At 42.4% G+C, this 21,059-nt stretch overlaps 1 protein-coding gene and 1 non-coding gene across 2 annotated transcripts in view; both read right to left on the reverse strand.

Moving 5' to 3' along the window:
* Kiaa2012 (KIAA2012 ortholog) overlaps positions 1-21,059 on the reverse strand; it is a 106,968-nt gene that overhangs the window by 36,193 nt on the left and 49,716 nt on the right. Inside the window, exon 14 of the mRNA XM_076866834.2 lies at positions 12,446-12,522. Coding sequence (XP_076722949.2) covers positions 12,446-12,522 — 77 coding nt within the window. The remainder of the gene's footprint in view (positions 1-12,445; positions 12,523-21,059) is intronic.
* Trnaa-agc (transfer RNA alanine (anticodon AGC)) lies at positions 9,469-9,542 on the reverse strand. Its single transcript has one exon. It is a non-coding gene; the product is annotated as a tRNA-Ala (tRNA).

A 21,059-nucleotide genomic window follows, 5' to 3' on the forward strand; every position in this document is an offset into this window, starting at 1 on the left:
GAAGTGATAATGGAAGCAATGAGGTAAGCTTCACCAGCGCAGGGACCACAGCTATCTTGTTCCTGTTGTCACAGCCGTGCCTGGCTCAGGGCTTGGAAATGAACATACAGTTGCTATATACCTGCCGAACTGATGGGTATTGGACACAGGAGCCAAGGACGCCAGAGGCAATCTGCAGAGAGGGCCGGCCTCAGTTCAGAGGAGCAGGGGGCAACAGCACTCCTCCACAGGGAGTGTGTGCTGACCTCTGGAGGCCTGACCTCTGCACGTGGCACTGGCTGCCCATTCCCAAGGAGGAGAGTTATTTGTTAGTTTTGGGGGCTGATTTGCTGGGGTCATATACATTAGTGTGCTATGAGATCACCCTGGGTGTGGATTTGATCATTTCCATATTTTCTAGGAGATGAACTCTCAGATGTCAGTCTCTCTGGGCAGTCATAAACTCTCCCTCCCATAACTTTTATATTACCCACAAGTATTCATGAGGCATGAACAGTTGGTGGGTCCCCACAAGTGGCCATCATTCCAATGAACACCCACACCCTTTTCCTTTGTTTTGAAATGTGGCTTGAGATAAAGATTTTCCTGGACAAATACATATCCAATTTCTTGTCATCTCAGCCATATATCTGATTAGTTTCTCAGGGTGAGACGGCTCCTCCCCTTTTCCAGATCAAACGAAAGCTTTTGGTTCAAGCACAAATCATACAAAGCATTTCAAGCTTTCACGCCTCCACAATCTTGCATGAATCACTGGATGGAACAATAGAAATCAGAAAGTACTGATTTGAGGGAAATGTCTCCATTATCTCTGAAGATTTTGTGTTAGACAAAAGATATAGCCAAGACCAGTTCCAATGGCTGGGATTACTTTCACTCCTTATGTGGGACTCAGATTGAAGATTGGAGACTCAGAAGTGCTTTCAAGAAGGTCCCTCCCAGCCACTTGACCTGTAAATCTTTTTTTCTAACAATTCTCTTGACTGATGGCTCGTCTCCCTAATGTTTAGGGGCCATCAATTCTAGCCTGATGGGATGTTTCAGTGAAGGTTCTGTAACCCCTGGAATGTGTAGTACTGCTTTTGCCTATTATGTGCAAGTGTTCTAGCAAATCAATGATAGTGAGAGGGAGTTTGGGAGATGGGAGGAAAGAAAAGATTGAATGTATAAAGAGGATTCTGGAAGGTAAAGATAGGAGGAGAAAAATGTCAGACAGTTGAAACCAGGAAAGCAAGTCATGTGCTTGAGTTGTTTTTCATTTATTCATTAAATTGATACTTTTGGAGTGTTACCATGTGTCAGACAAATGAGCACATAATGAGATGATTTGAGGTAGTGACTCATCTATGAAGACAATGCAAGGGTAGTAGGATGGAAGGTGATGGGGAGGCGCTGGCCACTTGCCTTGAGTTGGTTAGGGAAGACCTCTCTGAGGAGGTAGCATTGGAGCCAAGAGCTGGATGACAAGAAGTAGCCAGCTCTGGATGGATCTATCTTTAGCAGTCAGAGTAGTCTGTAGCTTTGTGGTCTGAATATTTGGAGGCTAAACTTAGGCAGGGGGTTCTTTTGAAAGGAAAGCTGAGAGTTCCTGATTTCTAGGCCTGCTCTGCCCCAGCCTCCTAGGCTCTAGGTATCCTGTTTTCTCAGGGGTAGAGCCTTTGAACACTTCCAGCTCTTGGGTATGTTGAGAGCAAAGAGAACAAAGAGTAATCAGAAGTCTAGGTCTCTAAAAGCATAGTAGGGAGAAGAAAACACAAGGCTAGTTGGGTGCAGTGGCCTGGTATCTCAGCAGCTTGGGAGGCTGAGGAAGGATTGTGATTCAAGAGCTAATGAATTCAAGAGCTAATCTTATACTCTGACAGAGTGAGCCATGGAAAATCCATGGATCACAAGTTCAAAGCCAGCCTCAGCAACTTAGTGAGGCCCTAAACAACTCAGTGAGACCCTTGTCTCTAAATAAAATACAAAAAGGGCTGGGGATGTGGCTCAGTGGTTAAGTGCCCTGGGTTCAATCCCTGGTAACAACCCCTCCACAATAACCCCCCCCTCCAAAAAAAAAAAAAAAAAAAACCAACAAAACACCACAAGGCTAAATGGAAGGGAAAGAAAATGGGGGACTGGAAGAAAGCAGAGAAACCTCAAGCTGTTTTTATTTACTTCATGTGCACACTTTGGTGGGAATGATTTAAAAACTGATGGAAAGGTGAAATGTTTACCAGAAAATCAAAACCCAGCTCTTCACCTATATTGTACTGTAAATAATATTTTATGTTCTCCTAAAAACACCTGGAAGCCTTTCTCTTTAGTAAGTGAAACAATAAAGATTAACTAGTTAATTTGGTAAAGCTGATTTGAATTGCACAGAAGGCATTGAGTAATACTTGGCATTTAAAAAGTTATCTGACATTTAAAAGGAGATGACTGCTAATGAATTCAAGAGCTAATCTTATACTCTGACAGAGTGAGCCATGGAAAATCCAGGATTATTATCTTGCTGTAAACATAATGTGATTCAATTGAGCTATCAAAAAAGGGAGCTATTGCTGTATACAAATATCCATAGGCACACATATTTACCACAACTTACAGGGAATTAAAATTAAGTAAATTCTTGTCATTTCTTTTCTTTACCCATGGATTATAATACCTGAGTTGAAGACCCAGGGGAAAAAAGCCTTCTTCCCAGTAATTTTTTTTCCTCCTTTCAGTTGGTATTTTAAAGGGTCATTATCGGGAGTTGGTTCTACAAACAGACCTCGGATGTCTAATTTAACGCCTGTAATCCCAGCTACTTGGGAGGCTGAGGCGAGAGGACTGCAAATTCTAGGTCAGCCTTGGTGATTTAGCAAGATTTAACAAGATTTAGCAAGATCTTGTTTCCAAACAAAGGGTTGAGGATGTAGCTCAGTGCTTGCCTAGGATGTGGGTAGGCCCTGGGTTCAAACCCTAGAAGAGGGGAGTGGGGGCAAGGAGAAAGAGAGAAAGGGGAGATTCTGAACCCAAACTGTCACATCCCCACCCATGGGTCTCACAGTGTAACCAAAGATAAGGATCTGTCCTGTAGGCGTCCCTCAGGCCTTCCTCCCACGACATCTCCCACTCTTTTCTAATTGGGGTTCCCCACCTTTGTAGCTGCCGCTCAATGGCTCCAAGAAGAGCTATTGTCCCTCATTAAGGAGGCTGCAACACTCTGGCTGTCTAACTGCCTCCCACGCAGCTCACAACTTCATTCTGCCTGAGAGGGAGCTGCCAAGAGTCTCTGGGAACCTGTGGGCAAGCTGAGCTGAAGGAAGAAAACAGGAGGAGGAGGGCCTTTGTAGCCAAGATCTGAAATGCACGGGGAACACACCCCACCATTATCTTAAAGCACGGGGAGCAGGTGGGGAGGTCTTTGCTGAAACCCTTAAGAGGTCTATGAAGTTGTCACATCAAACCTCTGTGCACACAGGGCATTTGTCCCCTCCTGTGAGCAAACAAAGGAAAAGAGTCTGTCTCTCCTCCGACCACCAGGCCCCCCCACCTCGGCTGGGAGTTTGTTCCTTCACTTCCCTGAGTCCTGGTGGGGAAAGAGAGATCTGAGAGATTTAGTCACTGGGGGTGGGGGAGAAGGAGGACTGCGATTTCGGAAACCCTCCCCCCACAAACCACCCCAGACCAAAGCCTGGAGGGGGCAACTCTTGCCAGGAGCTACTGGCTGAAGGGCCTGGCTAGTTTCCATCTTGGGCTCTGTTACTTCTTCCCATGGCAGCCTGGGGACCTTAAGTAGAAATGAGGACATGGATAGGGCTGTGCACTGTATGGAATCTGTTGGTTCCCTGGGACTGGGCTGCCTGAAGAGAGGATCTGAGAGGGCCTTTGTACACTATCAACCTCAGGTGAACTTACAGGGGACCTATCCTACAGCAAGGCTGACCACCCCAGCCACCCCTGAGGCCTCTACCTGAGACCTTGCCTCTGTCTAGTTTCCCTGGCTTGGAGGAGGAGGGACTCTCTGGTGTACAGAAGGCCCCATGGGACACCCAGGATCTCAACTCAACAACCCAGCCTGCCTGCACTGCATCTTTCCAGGGAGCAGAAAGATCTCACAGTAGGCCTGCTTTCATTCACCACAAATGTGCTCAGCCGTCCTGTGCCAGTTCCCTGGGTCCATCCTGCTCATCTTGGCCACCTGAGGTCGTGGTCCACTTTGTAAGTTCTAAAGGCAATTTGGTGCTGACAAGATAGGCCAAGTAGATAAGTTTCAGGATAGTTCCACCAGCAGACAGGGTGGAGACAAAGTTTGGTTTTTAGCTAGAAAAAAGCTTTTGGTTCCTCTCCTGTCAGGAATTTTGTCTCAATCCATTCAACTCAATAAAAGGAGATTTTTTTTTTATATTCTCTGGAGTATTTAGTAAAATTTAGCCAAAAGCTAGCAAGCATTAATGTAGAAGAGAATTATAGCAATCTCCTATCCTAGCCCTTATGAAGGACTCACTTGCTAAGTCACTGGATTTTCTGTGCCTCAGTTTCCCTACCCAGAAAACAGGGTTCATCTCATTGTTCTCTTGAAGAAGATTTAGAATAGTGAAACACTGGACACTTTCATTCTAGTTTATTTGGAAGTAAATCTTTATCTGTGACTTCTAATTTATATTGTCCTCAATTTAATTAAGTGCTTTGTTGACACAACAGAATCATTGTTTATCTGGCTTAGCAGGAGCTGCAGGAGAAAAATTTTGAGCCAAAAGAATGATCTGCTCTGCCCCTAGGGAGGCAGAAGCCAGCATTTTCTGAGAGGTGGTGTCCAACTGTGCTCGGGCTGGGGCTTCACCACACTGGGTGACACATCCCATCTTAGAGCAGAGATGGGAGGTGGGGTGGAGGGCGGGAAGTGGGAACAACTCCCCAGCTCCTTCTGACTCAAAATTCAAATCTCACACTGTGTGACTTCCCTGTTCTGTTGAGTCTGCTATGACTTTTCCAATCTGACAACTAACAGACAGGGAAACTCCACTTGTACATTGATTCCAAAAAAGTTATTTTAAACCAGTCACTTTTCACTAGGGAATAATAAAAAAAAGTTACCCATGGTGCTTTGAATCCCAGATCTCATAAAACTTTATCTAATTCATAATTTAGCTGGACTAGGCAAGCCCTGGGAATGCTGGGACAGCAGAGGGCTGGAAGAAAAAAAAAAGAAAAATGTCCTTTGCTCTCCACTGGGTCCTCCTGTCATCTGACCTCCCAGTTTTCCTCAGCAGCTATGTGCTGTGGGGTAGAGGCCCTGCTGGATAAGAGGCCCCTGGATTCCCTGCCTCCCCTCCTTCCCTCCTCCCCCAGGCCTGCAGCCCTGCTACCTCAGGTAGAGGTGGAAAACAAGTTTTTTTAAAAAAATTTCACAAGATGGAAAAAACCCAAGGAATCTCTAATAGGCAGCATTTTGAGCAGTGAAACAAGGTCAACCCTCTAGACAGTATAGAAGATGCTCAGAAGGACGGGGTGTTAGGAGCCGGGGGTGGGAGAGACGGTTGGCTCAGTCTTCCTTTCAATTATTCTTGCTTTTCAACTTCTCCTTTTATACGTCTGAACACTTAGATTGTATACAAGCTCCAAGTCCTCTGTCTCATGGCTTTCAAGACAGGAGACTAAAATAATAATCGTTATTATAATTTACTGGGGGCTGCTGAGTGCCTAGCGTTGTGCTAATCCTGTCCCATATGTTGTTTCATCTTGTCCTTGACATGACCCCATGAGGGAAATATGATTCTCCTGTACGCATGAGGAAAGCAAGCCTCAGAGAGGGTATATAACTTCTTCACAGCCAGTGAAGAAAAGTGGAATCTGGGTGTAGCTTTATGGGCCTCTTACCTCTAGGCCTCTTTGTAAGTGCAGGTCATTGTGAATGACACCCTTTTGGTCCTGACATCTATTTCCTCATGAGTAAAATGGGAATAGTTACTGTGCCTACCATAGGGCTGTCGTAAGGATTAAGGGAGATAATCTTACACCCTGCACACAAACCTAAAAAACACTGGCTGTTATTACCATTCAGAAAGACCCTCTTAGCTCTGCATGGTGGTGCATACCTGTAATCCCAGCAGCTCAGGAGACTGAGCAGGAGGATTGCAAGTTTGAGCCAGTCTTAGCAATTTAGCGAGCCCCTAAGCAATAAAAATGGCCGGGGGGATGTGGCTCAGTGGTTAAGTGCCCCTGGGTTCAATCCCTGGAACCAAACCAAACCAAACCAAACCAAAACCTCTCTTAAGGTACTGAGACAGGAGGATCTCAGAATGCAAAGCCAGCCTCAGCAACTTGGTGAGGTGCTAAGCAACTCAGTGAGGCACTAAACAACTAAGACCCTGTCTCTAAATAAAATACAAAAGAGGGCTGGGGATATGGCTAAGGGGTCAGTGCCCATGAGTTCAATCCCTGATACCAAAAAAGAAAAAAAAAGGGGTGGGGGCTTTTGAATCAAGTTCTACAACCAAAGATATTTATAAACTCATGGAGGGAGGTGGGGAGAGAGAGCATGAGCATGAGAGTGAGGCGTGAGTACAAGTACGGACCTAAGGGAAACAGAGCTGACTTTAGAAATAAAGCAAGTGTAGAGTTCCTTGCATTTCTCCCCATGGGAAGTACAGAAAGTTAATTCTAGTCGTCAGTGATCCTACTCATCAGCTTCACAGAGATCTCCAAGAAGGATGTCTGCTGACATCTCCAAGTCTGCACATGATCCAAAGCAAAATACCAAAATACCAAGTACCAAATGGCAACCAACAGCAGGAGGCACTGGAGGTTGTGTGAATTGTGGGAGAAATGTCAGCTGAATTTCATTGTCATTATCAGAGAAGATAAAACAAGTAAAAGCTCTGATGCCTCCTTCCAGGATTCTAGGCTCACCCTTCCTTCCTTCTTCCTTCTTCCCCTTCCTTCTTCTTAGTACTGGGGATTGAACCCAGGGGTGCTCTACATCCCCAGCCCTTTATATTTTTTTTATGTTGAGATAGAATCTCACTAAATTGCTCAGGTTGACCTTGAGAACTTGCAATCCTCTTGCCTCAGCTTCCAGAGTAGCTGGGATTATAGAATTATGGGCTTTTTTTCTATGAATTATGTATTTCTATAGATGATAGGCTTCCTATGATATGAAATCTTTCATGTCACTGAAGAATTTTATTTGTTGATTTTTTTAATATTATTTTTTAGTTGTAGATGGACACAATACCTTTATTTTATTTATTTATTTTTCTATAGTGCTAAGGATCCAACCCAGGGCCTTGCACAAGCTAGGCGAGTGCTCTACTGCTGAGCTATAACCCCAGCCCTATTTGTTGATTTTTTTTAAAAAGTAGTTTCCATGTGCCAGTAACTGTGCTAAACACAGGGATACAAAGGTAAATTAGGCAAAATTAAAAAAAAAAAAAAAAAGTCTTTCAAGTCCTGTAGCTTGTTCTTTTTTTTTCAAAAATGTTGTAGTTGTAAATGGACAGAATGCCTTTGTTTGTTTATTTTTATGTGGTGCTAAGGATTGAACCCAGTGCCTCACACATGCTAGGTAAATGTTCTGCCACTGAGCTACAGCCCCAACCCATGTCGTTTGTTCTTTTAGGTAACAGTTTTCCAAAATGATAACCAGAATAAAGGGTATGGTATTGCTTTGAAGGACACTGAGACAAAAGGCTACTTTAAAACCTTTGTACAAAAACATAGTGGGTCCACAGGTGTATGTGTGGGTTTATTGTCTTGAAAGACGGTAGCTGACAAGAAACATGAAAAACATCTGTGAACTCCCTGAGGAAACAGATGGGTACACAGGTTTAAACATCCCCAATCCTAGCATGCTAGAATTACAGGTTACTCTCTGAAATCCCAAAAGAGCAAATTTAGGACACATAGGATCAAATTGAACAGAATCTTTAGGACACTACTAAATTATGTCTAATCTCCACAAAGCAACAAAAGCCAAACCCAAGATAAAGCATGTGAGAAAGGCTGTTTGCTCTCCCAATATTGGAGATAGTTGGAACAAAGAGAGAAAATCCATTAGGTGAGGCCAGGGGAGATACTCTTTTTCTTATTTTAGACAAAGTGATGCAAGGATTCTTGGGAAATCTAATTAGAGGTTGAGTTTGCTCTTTACTCTTTGCTGACAACCTCTTTGCTCTGTCAGTTCTTTAAACCACTGGGCTCAGCACCCCTGCCTTTGTCCCAAGCTGACTGGATGGACAAGAGTTTCATACTTGAGACCCAAAGTTTTCTCAGAGCTGGGGGGGAGTGGGGGGGCAGGAGGGAGGCACAAATTCATTGTCTCCCTGAGCCTTACAGTCAGAGGGATAAAATGTTGAAAAAGGGTTGAGGTCTTTGAAAGGTGAATTCTGGTGGCTCTATTCAATAGCCTAATAAAAACCTAGCTAAGGTTAAATACTTAAACCAATAGTAGTTGAAGAAAATGATGGTGCTATGGTGTTGAGCCCTGCTTAGCTTGCTGTATTCTTGTTGTATATTGTGACTCCTAGATATTTTAAGCTATCCTTGGATAAAATCAGCTCTTCTCATGATCCATCTTTCCCTTTTATAGGGAGAATTAAAAAAATTGAAAAAAAATCCCAGGAAAACAAAATAAAAGCAAAAAAACCTCAGCACACCCCAATTTCAAGTTAGCCTGACTGTACTTTTTTATTGTATCATTTGCAAGTCTTTTCCTTATAGATAGTTTAAAACAAAACAAACAGTAGTTTCAATTATTATTGTACTTTCAAAATGTTAAATCAGTGGTTCTCAACTGAGATAGGCGATTTTGCTCCCCTGGGGACATTTAGCAAGATCTGGAAACATTTGGTTGTCACAACTGGGCAGGTGTGCTACTGACATCTAATGAGTAGAGGCCAGGGATGTCGCTCAATAGCCTACAAGGCACAGGACATCTCCCCATCTGGTCCAAAATGTCAATTATGTTGAGGTTAAGAAACCCTGTGTTGAATCATTAGTATTAAGTCACAGTTTCTAGCATGAATAATCATCTTTTTAAAAAGTGCATGAATTAAACCCCTATGCCATCATAATAATCAATTCTCTGATAGACTTCTAGGCTGTTTCCAATTTTTTCTCTATTAAGGAAATGCTGCAATGGACATGTTTACTCAATTTTTTCCCCCCTGCTGAATTATTTCCTTCATATAAATTTCTAGAAGTCAGATATACTGAGTCAATGGGTATGAATACCTTTTCATAGTTCATAAGTCATATTGCCATTGCTTTACAAATGAATCCAACCAAATTATAATACAGCATAAGTTTGTAGGTGTACCAGTTTTACCAACACCTTGGCAGCTCTGGGTGCAATCGTTTAAAAAAGTGGGAGGTGGCAGAAATCTCAATATGGAATTTGCCTCAATATGCATTTAATTTGCTACTCAGAAAAATTATTGCTATTAGGATGAATATTTTTTCCATATTTGTTTTCTATTACCATCCTTTTTTTTTTTTAAATGGTGATGCTGGGGTTTGAACCCAGGGCCTTGTGCATGCTAGGCAAGCACTCTACCACTGAGCCACACCCCACCATCATTTTTTAATGTTAATTGCTTATGTCTTTTGCTCATTCTTTGGACTGGTTCGCAATGTTGATTTGAATCTTTATTGAGTATGGACAGTAATGTTAAAGTCAATGAAACTATTTTACTTTTTCTAGTTTTACTTTCTACCACTGCAGAGATATGTTAATGATTCTTTCAGGAATTTTAATACTCTTTTTAGGTGCTGGTCACCTCACCCAACCTGCAGCCTCCACAGAGAGGCCCTGAGGAGGAGGAAAAGCTCTCTGGCGATTGATGTCAGCTACCCACAGAGGGAAGAGCAGCGCTTGGTCTCTGAAGGTATCCTAGGAACTAATTTCCCTTAATGAAATGCAGGGCCTGAGGAGGAGCCACAGGCAGAAAGGGAAATAAATCTGAAGAACACCAAATTCGGAGGACCTGCATTAAAAAAAGGGCACCGTACCTTTAGGACTTCAGAACTGGCAAGGCTCCATCCATCTGCAGCTATTAATATGCAAAAAATGCCTTCATAAATACTTGATTCTGTTCACAGTGGGGAGGCAGTTCATTTGAAAGAGGAAATGGGAGCTTGGAGTTGAAACATGTCTGCTTGTCTCCTTTTTCTTTTTTCATTGCTCTTTTCATCTCCACATTTCCCCTTGTAGTTTTCTTCCCCCTCTTTCCCACAACTTAACCCCCTCTTCCAACTCCTAGAAGTTGCTCATGGCAGTTGCTGCTTTCATTTCTACTGAAGGATTTACCTCCGAGGCCCTGATCCTCCTGATCTTCTGGTCAGACGTGGAAAGGGTGCCTCAGGGGCTCTTCTCACCTTTTGCTATCCTTTGGGAGTGTTCTGCAGGCTACTGGAGGCAGGATCCTAACCGGTTCTGCTCCGGCCAGGGCGTGGGGTGCTCAATCCCACCAGTAGGGGGCACCAGAGGCAACTTCCCAAACCTGGAAACTCCACTCAACCGAGGCTGCTAAGCACAGTCTCCCTGACTCTCCCACCCACAGATCGTCGTGGTACCAAAATATCCCACCTTTGGGATAGCCCACCCCACCCCCACACCTCAGCAGGCACTGTGATTTAAAAAAAAAAAAATTTTATGTGGCTCCCTTTGGGGCCAGATCCCAAGGGAGGGGGGTTGAGTTAGTGGGGAAATTAATGGAAAAAACTCAAAAAACAAAACAAAACAAAAAAACAAGGGCAGGAACGGCTGATGCTGATTACAATCAATTTTGTGTGATATCGTCGCCTGCTTCAGAGTGGGAAAGGCCACAGTGGAAGGAATCCACCCTGTTTGCCAGTGGCCCATCAAGGTAGGTAACTGAAATCTGCTGTGCAGAAATTTGTTTCTAAATCCTTTCCAGATGCTTTATAGTAAACATGAAATTAGTCATTTATGTGGAGTGGGTTGAGGAAGTGGTTAACATGGAAGTCAGTGATTAATCCAATAAAGGGCCTTTAGCTTTGAGAATTAGGGGCTGTGAGAGGCCAAAAGTACCCCTAACCTTCTCCCCATTTTCTTTGGGTTTGGGGACTGGTGGGGCCCCCTAGACTTTTCCTCAAAGGGTTTCTTATTCAGGCTTTTTTCTAAAGGAATAAAGACCACTGAGACTTTATAAGGAACCAACTGGTTCTGGAGGGAACTACCCCCTCTTTTCACAAAGGAGGTCCATGAAGTTCTCTTAGTAAGTTCTCATAGTAAAGCCTGTCACAGCTATGCAGGAGGAACCAGGATTCAAATTTAAGACCCAGGGCCCGATGCTCTTCTTTCTGACAGCAAAGTTCATGACTGAGCCTAGAACTTAATATTACATGACTGAGGTTCTCTTTCATTCCCAGTGATGTTAAGATGCAGTCACGGGGCTGCATGAATTTGAAGTGTGGAGGAGGCATCTGCATGGCCTTTGGAGTTGTGGAATTACCAAAATATACCATATTATATTTTCCCTAGTCACGGGTTCTCTTATTTATTTATTTATTTTTTAAAAGCCTCTAGATTCCTTATAAGGTGTGTCTTCAAAATAGGCACTTAAAAAAAAAAAAAAAAAAGAAAAAAAGAAAAAAACCTTCAAGGTTGGTTCTGTAGCAGGGAGGGGCGGCCCAGCTGTGTTTACCTCAGCAGAGGCCTGACCCAAGCCTGGGTTCCAACAGTGAGCTCAGGCCCACCTCAGAAGCCTGCATGGGTACCGGGAAACACCCATTTCTAATGTTATTTTTAACAGGTGAGGGGGAGGAGGGGAGCCAGACTGTGGCAGGAAGTTGGAGATATGGGAGAAATAAGAAATCATGGCCCCAGAGACTGTCACACAGCTGGGAGAGACTGGAGTGCCCTGGGCTTTGCGCTGCTTCTGCCTCAGGTTCTTTGAGACTTGGATTCGGCTCTAGGAATTGCCCTGAGTTGACTCTCTAGTGGGAATCTGAAGGTGGTCCCAGCCTCAGAGCTTCCAAAGAAGAAGCAGACTTGTAAATATTTCTGCACATATGACCTTGAAACACTAATAGATATTCCTAGTATCTATTAATAGAGGAAATGTTTTCTTCTTTCTTCATGATCATCACAATTTTTTTCCATGACTGCTAATTTCCTCCCCATTAGGGATGAAAATGTGTGCCTTTGCCTCAATAGAGGATGGCTTTTTGGTGTTTCCTTGTTCCTTCTCTGACTTTGAACAAGTCAGGGAAAAGCCTTCTCAGTCTATTTATATACATGAAGATCCAGACAATAGTCCAAGCTCAGTTAAGACATTCCAAGTCTGAGTATAGTAACCTCTGTGATGGGATGGTTTATGTGCTTCATTTTAGTGAGTAGGCAAAAGAGGCTCAGAGAGGTAAAGAATCTCACCTAGGGTCCCTCAGCAAGCTGGAATAAGAACCTAAGAGTCTTAATCCCGAGTATCATGCTCATTCAGAGTCAGTACTGTACCTGCTTCTCTGTTGTTTGGGTCAAAGGTGAAATTTCATAAAGATTCATGCGAAGATTGGTTCCAGATTCAGTGTTTGCTATGTTGAAAATCGGAGAGAAAAAGAATCAAGGTTGTCATATCTAGGTCTCATGAATTTTTATATGAACCACACACATGCACCCCTACTTCATAGGTATGTAAAATTATAAATACATATACACCTATGGAATTCAGATTTATCCACCAAATAACACCTGTAACTTTTACTGGCACAGACTAAATACCACACTATACATGGTGTTAAGACCTTGAATTCAAATTTGGATTTTTTTCTTGTTTTGGTTGCTCTTTAGAAGAACAAAAGTAAATTCTTCGTGCTATTAAAATTCAAATAACACTGAAATTAAAAAGGAAATATTGATGGAAAAAACCTGCTGATGCTGTGGAATATAAATTTTGTATGATTACCCTTTGCTAAAGTAGGAAAATGCTTCTGCAAGCTCCCAGATAGAGAGATGAGAGACTTCAGTTTCCCTTCAAAATGTGGACCAGCCACAGGAGAGGTGGGAACAAGGAAGAAAGGAAGGTCAAGGCTGGGGTGGGGCTGGTGGGAGGAGACTAATGGATGTGATGAAGACCATCTAGAGGCAGGAACCACATGGCGTTGTGTGTAATCCCCAGGATTCTCCTCTATGATGATATGGAATGCCAACAACTAGTGAGGGCTTCAGTCCAAGTCTGCCGGACTCTAAGACTCCATGATGCTTCAGGGTAGAATTTATTTTTTCTTTTTCTCTCCCTAAGAAAGTAACTGTAATGTTTATAAAGGAATGTTTATTTGAGGAAAAGATTTAGCTAAGCACATGGCTCTACTCATAAGGATTCTAGTCTCCTCTAAGGGATCAGTGTCCAACAAAAAGTTCTCTCCATTCTTGGTTCATAAGTAGCTCTTTTACGAGCCTGTGACCATCCATGACTCTGTATTTTTGTCTTTTTGACCTGAAAAAAGGTCCCCTGTGGGTTGATCTTCCGTTTTTTTTTCCCCTCAGCCATTCCCTTCCGTCTTATTTGAACATGGCTTCTGCAGAGACTTTAAACATTTCTTATTTTAAGTCAGGTTGGGGGGGAAACTGAGGCCTAGAGAGTTGTTTTATGAGATTGGCTCAAGGCCGTATCTCAGAATAGCACAAGACCAGGAACCAGAACCCAGATGTCCTGACTTAACGTCTTGTGCTTCTCCCTCCACATCCCTGCCTCCTGTTCGCCTCCTTGGAGCTTGCCACATCACAGCTGCCTGGCGGCGATCCATCCTCTGGACAAATCCGGCCCAGCCGAATTGTGTTGCGATGAGGTTCACTTCACTGTGGCTTGGAAAGAACCTTGGGTCTCTCAGAAACGAAACTTATAAATTCTAATGCATAAGGGAAGTTCTTGCAACACCAGGAGAATGAATCAGTCAGCCAGAGTTCAAGAAATGTAAACACATTTTAGATAGGAGACTGAAAAAATCACTTAGGACTTCTCATCTCTTGGGTCAAGACCCTGGTAATTTACTGAGGTCCCAGCTGTCAAGGAGGAGACACTACTCCAACTGCATTCCTGGGAGATAAAGCAATGGGGGTGGTAAAACTGCCTCTTGGAACAATATGGAAAGATCTATCCCTGCGATCAAGTCAGAGAAACCGACTAACCCGTTGACCAACCCTGGGACCTGGCTGTGAACACAAGGCCTGGTTCTTCCTCCTTGCTCAGGACCTGGTGTGTACATCCCGGGCTGCACACTGCACCACTTCCAGGCATGCGTGAACCTGGGAGCTCACAGTCTTTGTGTGATGAACATTTCTGCCACTAAAGAGATAAACAGAAAACACATTCCTTCCCTGGCTGCCCACCATCAGGCCCCAGCAGATTTTCAAACGCTTGCATTAATCTAACCACAGGCTTTTAGTGAGGAGATAGCGTTCCTAGCCAGATAACCAGGCCGTCTCAGAGATGACCCTTATTAGAGGGGGTCTCATCCCAAACCCCTTCTGCCTTTTCAGATCATGGGATCCTTCAGCTAACACTCAAAACCTAAAAAGCAGGAAAGAGCATCAGATTCTAGACAGAATATGGCCTCTTAAAATTTCCTTCTAAGTCCCTGAGGACAGTGTTCCATTCCCAAGTTGTTGTTTTAAAGAGAAATGGAACATAATCATACTTATGACAATTGTTTCAAGGTACTTATTTCCTTTGGTATGGGAAGCCCCCATGGGTCTCATCTGATGTCAAAATAGAAACCTAACTACAAAGAGTCACCTTATCATAAGGGCTAGGAGGGCCACCTGGCTCCTTCCTAGATACTTGTCAGGGCTTGGCAAAGAACATGGACCTTCCTACAGGCTCCATATTTTCTGTGGTTACCAGGGCAGTAGTGGTCGGAGGCGTTGGCAGGAACCTCTTTAAATCTGTTTAGGGCCTTTTCCCACCCATACAATCTCTCAGGGATGAGTGCTTTCTGATTACTAGAATGCTCTCATGGAACCCATAACTTGTAGTATCTCGTTGCCTGGGACATAGCCACAGCCAAAAAGATCTCAGAAACTGCCCCGCCTTCTCACAGCTTCATAGTGGACGTGCTGGCCCCAACAGAAACCAGTAGGTGAAGGCTTAAGTGCCAGCCCTGGTACCTTCATGGTTTTGGTCATAAATGGAAAATGCAAATGCAAATTCCAAATTATTAAAATAAAATTCTTCCCAGTATAAACTTAACTATAAAAGGAAGAATTATTCTGGCCCTGCTGGCCTTAAGAATATCTAAAAATACTTTATTTTATATGGGGTGACTCAAGATGCCTATGACCTATAGAGCGTTTGTAGCATTATAATAAATTTTAAGTCTGCCTGTTTCATGAAGGAGACCAAGCCCCAAGATGGCCTTTTGGTATTGTAATTATCAAATTCTTGGGACAAGATTTAAGACCCTGTTTATGCTGCACAGTCTCCCTTTAAATCTTCCTAGATGAGGAGGAGGGTGAGATAGGCATATCAAATAGTTCCTGGAGACCTGAGAAAGTCTCCAGGCTAAAGACATACCCCTGGGAGTAGATGGATCTAGAAAATATGAGTCAGTCTGAATTTAAATGTGGAAGTGCCTAGCAAATAGGAGGGCTGTATTTTTCCTCCAATTTGGAATAGCAGTCCTTTTATTTACTTATATTTTCTTAGACAAAGGCTAGCTAAGTCTCAAAGTTCTGGCTTTTTGTTTTGGGAATACCAGCTTCTCTCAAAAGTTTATGAATTATTTTTAATGGGGAAGTCCAAAGGTGCATGGCAGTTTACCAAGCCCCAAATGGAAGCCAAGTTAGATGATGGAATTTAAATTTGAATTGTGTTGTAATAATATATCAACTACGTAAGAAGCCCTCCAATCAGGATACATCACAGGATTGATTAGGATATTTGTGATAGAAGACCGACCATGTGGAGGAAGGGAATTCAAGAAAGAGCTGAAACTACATCTGCATACAAAGTGACCAGCCAATTCAGTTTCTGTGGTAGTCCCTATCTCTTCTTCTTTACTTTTTTTTTTTTTTTTTAATTTAATTTTTTTCCCCCAAGTACCAGGGATTGGACCCAGGGGCACTCAGCTACTGAGCCACATCCCCAGCTGGTGTTTACATTAATTTTCAAATGAGGAATTGAATAGAGAAGAGAGGAAAATCCTTAGGCCACAGGGGAATGTGTGAAGAAAGCAAGAGCAACAGAAACTAAGAGGGGAAAAAGGCCTTAAGAAAAAACTCATTAAAAAAAAGAGAGAGAGAAAAAAAGAAAAACTTCATGCTTTTAATGACTGTTTTTGATGAGAAGATAACACAAATATTTGAAATGTGATAAAACAGAAAATAATATTTATAGGGCTGGGGATGTAGCTCAGTGCTAGAGTGCTTACCTAACATGTGTGAGGCCCTGGGTTCAATCCCAGTTCAGGAAAAAGGTATTCTAAAAAATATTTATTGGGCTTGGGTTGTGACTCAGCGGTAGAGCGCTCACCTGGCATACGCGAGGCCCTGAGTTCGATTCTCAGCACCACATATAAATAAAGTAAAGGTATCGTGTCAACTACAACTAAAAAAAATTTAAAAGAAATATTTATTGATGACTGATTAATGAAAATTATATTTTTTTGATTACTCTGACAAAAAAATTAAATTCATGTTTTAAGTTTTATTATAGGTTGAGAAATAAAACTGATACACACCATGCAAGCACACACAAAATTTTAAAATTCATTCCAGCTTGAAAATGTATTTTACCAAATACTTCACTGCTTGGGCCTCTTCCCTCATGCATTTCACATACTGAATGACAGCAGATCCTGGCTACCTGGGAGGGACACACCTTGAGAATTTTAAGAATCCTTAGATTTGTGAATATCCCTGATATATCATATCTTCAGTAAAACTGAAGATGAAGTGAAAAAAGAGAGAGGGTTCTTTAGACTATTAGTGAATCTATAAGTACAAGGTTAGAGAGATTTATAAAACTATTTTTTTTTTTTTTGGAAAGAGAATCATCAAATTGTTAAGACCATTTCACTTTTTCTTACTTTCATCTCTGGCCCAAGAGTTGGTCTTTTAGGGCTTTTACAAATGTATATGTGTATGTGTATATGTAGGTTATATATATGTATGTTATGTATAAATGAATAAAGGCTCTTCTATGTAAAATAATGGCACAAGAGCTATTGCAGATGTTATAATGACTATAGACCACAATACGGAGACATGGTGCTGGCGTGTTGTCAGGCTCATCTACTAGCTTAGTGATAGTCTTCTTCCAGCCTTGTAGTGTTATATGGGTTCCTGACCTTTTTTTTTTTTTTTCTGTGTTTAATACTGGGAATTGAACCCAGGGGGGTGCATTATCACTGAGCTACATTCCCAGCCCCCCCCCCTTTTTTTGTACCAGGGATTGAATCCAGGGGTGCTTAACCACCAAGCCACATCTCTAGTCATGTTTATTTTATATTTTGGGACAGGGTCTCTTTAAGTTGCTTTAAGGCCTTGCTAAATTACTGAGGTTGGCTTTGAACTAACAATCCTCCTGCCTCAGCCTCCCAAGTTGCTGGGATTACAGGTGTGCACCACAGCACCTGGCTGTATCCCTAACTTTTAAAATGATTTGCAAATAATTGAAACCAACCTTCACATTCACAAATACCCATAAAGTTCACCATCTATATAATATATATGGAATACTATCACTTAAATTTTTTTTTGTAGTTGTAGAGGGACAGCATGACTTTATTTTATTTGTTTATTTTTATGTGGTGCCAAGGATTGAACCAAGTGCCTCATACGTGCCAGGCAAGTGCTCTGTCACTGACTATAGCCCCAGCCTACTATCACTTTTATTGAAAAAAATGTTCATTAAAACCAAATGACCAAAAAGAAAACAAAAAGTTGCAACAGCTGTGTAGGTGATTCCAATGCAAAGATGTCATGAATTGCTCTTTTAGCTCAGTTTCAGAGGATATCAGATATTTTCATATTACTTTTACGTCCGTCTCCTTAAAAACAAATGGGGGATGTTAGACAAAGAGATGTAGGGACTTTTTGTTAAGGTCATTGAGCAAATGGAGGGAACAAATAAAGTTCTTATATTCTAAGTCCTGAAAGAGGCACTCTGAGCTTATGTATGGGCAGTGATTCAAATGCATTTTCCAGCAGAGACTATGTTTTGCATGGCGATTAGATTCCCAAGTCAATGTGAAAACACAAAACAAACAACCAAACAAAAACCCCTATTTAACTCCTCCAGTAACTGAAATCCTTCAAGCAGCAAATACTTAGGAAACATTAGCAATAGGTGTGTCACCACCAGCACTGCACCAGGTACTGGGCATGCTAAAGCACCCTGCCCTTAAAAGGCTTGCAATCTCATAAAGAGAAAAGTCTAGTACGTCAACAGTACTGTGAGACAGATGCTGTGATGGGGAAAGCATCGCTATGCTGTGTGCATGTGGAGGGGCCTGTCACCAGGTTGGAGGGGTGGAAGGTGAGAGCGAGGATAGTGGGGGGGTGGAAGGTGGGCTGAGGGAAGCAGAAAACCTGCCTCTCAGCTAATGAGAGCTAAATCGGGAACTGAGGATTAACAGGAGTTAACCAAGACCTGGGGTAAAAATTGAGGCTAACAGAAAGTAGTACAGGTTAATGGGGGTTAGGGAACCGGAGAAGGTGGAGTTGTTTATTGGGTATAAAGCTTCAGTTTTGCAAAATGAAAAGAGTTCTTGAGATTGGCTGGTAACGATGTAATTGTAACTCAGTGCTACTGTGTACATTTAAAAATGGTTCTGATGGGAAGTTTTAGGTTATGTGTATTGTACCACAATTAAAAAAAAAATACATTGGATAGGAAGAGATGAGGATTGTGCCCCAAGCACAGAGAACAGTATATTTTAAAGTTTGGAAGCAAGAGATTTGTGTTAGTCTATGATCTTTTAGTTATTAGGAGTAGAGAAGAGAAAGAATAAATTTCTTTTCCCTTTCTTGGATATAGAGCTGGCCATGGGGCCGTGCTGTGAAAGGGTAAGTTTGTCTCTGACACCCTACATTTCCCTTACTGTGCTTCCTCCTTCCAGTGGCCCCCTCTGCATACACTGACATGCTTCTATTCATTCAAGCTCTCTGGGGTCTTCCACCTGTCAGGAATGTTTCAACCCTTAAAACTCCACTTACTTCCAAATAACTCATCTCTGTTTCTGTCCTGTATCAGAACTTTTAGTCCCTCAGTGCATCTAATCTCAGCTGGGCTGCAAAAGGACTACTGGTTAAATTTTCACTAAAGTGTGAATGACTATATATTAGCTTCTCAGAAGTATGAACCCAGGGCCTTGTGCATACAAGGCAAATTATTTACCATTGAGCTTTACCCTCAGCCCAAGAGGTTCTTCTTAATCCAAAGAAAATCTCTTGTTTGGTGACATTTTAATAAAAAATAAGTGAAATTATAACATTTTTTGGCTGTACTAGGAAGAATGTTTTGGTTTGAAGAATGATCCTGTAAAACAGACTATCTTGATTGAAAATTTGCCTCCACACTGGTTCTCCTATAGTTTTATTTTTTTTTTCAGTTTCTTCTCTTTTCCCCATAAATTGCAAAAAGTCATTTTCAGTGACCCACAAAAGGGTATTTGATACTGAGTAAGGGGAATTGGAGGGGGTGATGGGTGTTCAACAGAAGCCATTTGTTTGCCGAAGTCATTATGAAGTCATATATTATCAGACAGAAATGTGCCTATTTATATTGATACCACTAGTAACCAGGCATATCAGAAAAATGCAGGATTCAATTCTAGATGTGTACTTCATATAACTTTGGGCAAGTCAGTTAACCTTTCTGAGCCACATTATCCTAGATAAAAAGTGAAGATAGGGGCTGGGGCTGGGGCTGTAGCTCGATGGTAGAGCACTTGCCTCACACATGCAAGGTACTGGATTCGATCCTCAGCACCACATAAAAATAAATAAAATAAATAAAGATACTGAGTCCATCTTAAAAAAAAATCTTTAAAGAAAAAAAAAAAACCCTCAATGTTTGGCATATCAGAGCTAACTAGGGTAACTATCACTACCACCAGCACCATCATCATTCACCATGATCACCACACTATCGCCAACATCATCACCACCATCATCATCAACATCATTATGATCACCACCATCATCATCTTACTAGAAGGCTGCTATTTAAGAGTTGCTCTGGCCCAATGTGAAAATGAGCAAATGAACACTGAAGTTCCTCCTACTGAGGTCCGGGTGTCTGCTTGAGAAGATAGCAAGCGGGGAATGCAGGGTCTAGACTCGCAGGTATTTCTCTGCTTAGAGATTTTGAGATTGGCAAGGATATGTCTGTGCCTTTTCTCCTACTTTTGCAATCTCTGGCAAGAACAATTGCCTCCACCCAGCTCTGGCTCCAGCCCTCAATCTGTTGCTTCCTGTTACTAGGCCAGATCCCTCCTGCAAGCTGCTTCTCCCCCCCAAATAAGCAGCAAGAGAGACCACACACATTTCCCTGTTAATCAAAGACTATTTTTAGGAGAGGGAGAGAATGTCTACCTAATCATCATTTCCCCCTGGTCTGAAGCAGCAGCAGCAGCAGCAGCAGCAGCAGCAGCAGCAGCATCAGCCTTTTTTTGGGTGGAGGATGAGCTGCGAAGTTTTGTATATCTTCCCATGGGGGAAATGAAACTTAAAGGAATCGGAAGAGGCAGAGCTGGACTCAGTCTTCCACTTAAAATGCAAGTCAGAGGGTCTTTTCCATAGAGCTTCCTAGTTTGTGGTTCTGTAGGCTGAGCTGTGCACAACTCCAGGGAGCAATGTCCACCTCATTATTGTGGGAATTGTACAGTGTACAGCCTGTGGGACCCACAGGACAGCCCTGCAATTTACCCTTCCTGGGCCAGCTAAGTGCAAGTACTTGGTTGGAGCCAAATTCTAGTATTTTCTAATATTTATACTCAGATTACAGCATACTGGGCTGTCCACGAGTAATTCATGAGGACTCAACTTTTCTCAGGCTTCCCAAGAAGTAAAGCCCCTTTTACTGGTATATTAGGGGAGGCAAGATGTGCTCCTGGAAGTGTAGGTATGA

This window comes from Callospermophilus lateralis, chromosome 9, assembly GCF_048772815.1.
Source record: "Callospermophilus lateralis isolate mCalLat2 chromosome 9, mCalLat2.hap1, whole genome shotgun sequence".
NCBI classification, from domain to species: domain Eukaryota; kingdom Metazoa; phylum Chordata; class Mammalia; order Rodentia; family Sciuridae; genus Callospermophilus; species Callospermophilus lateralis.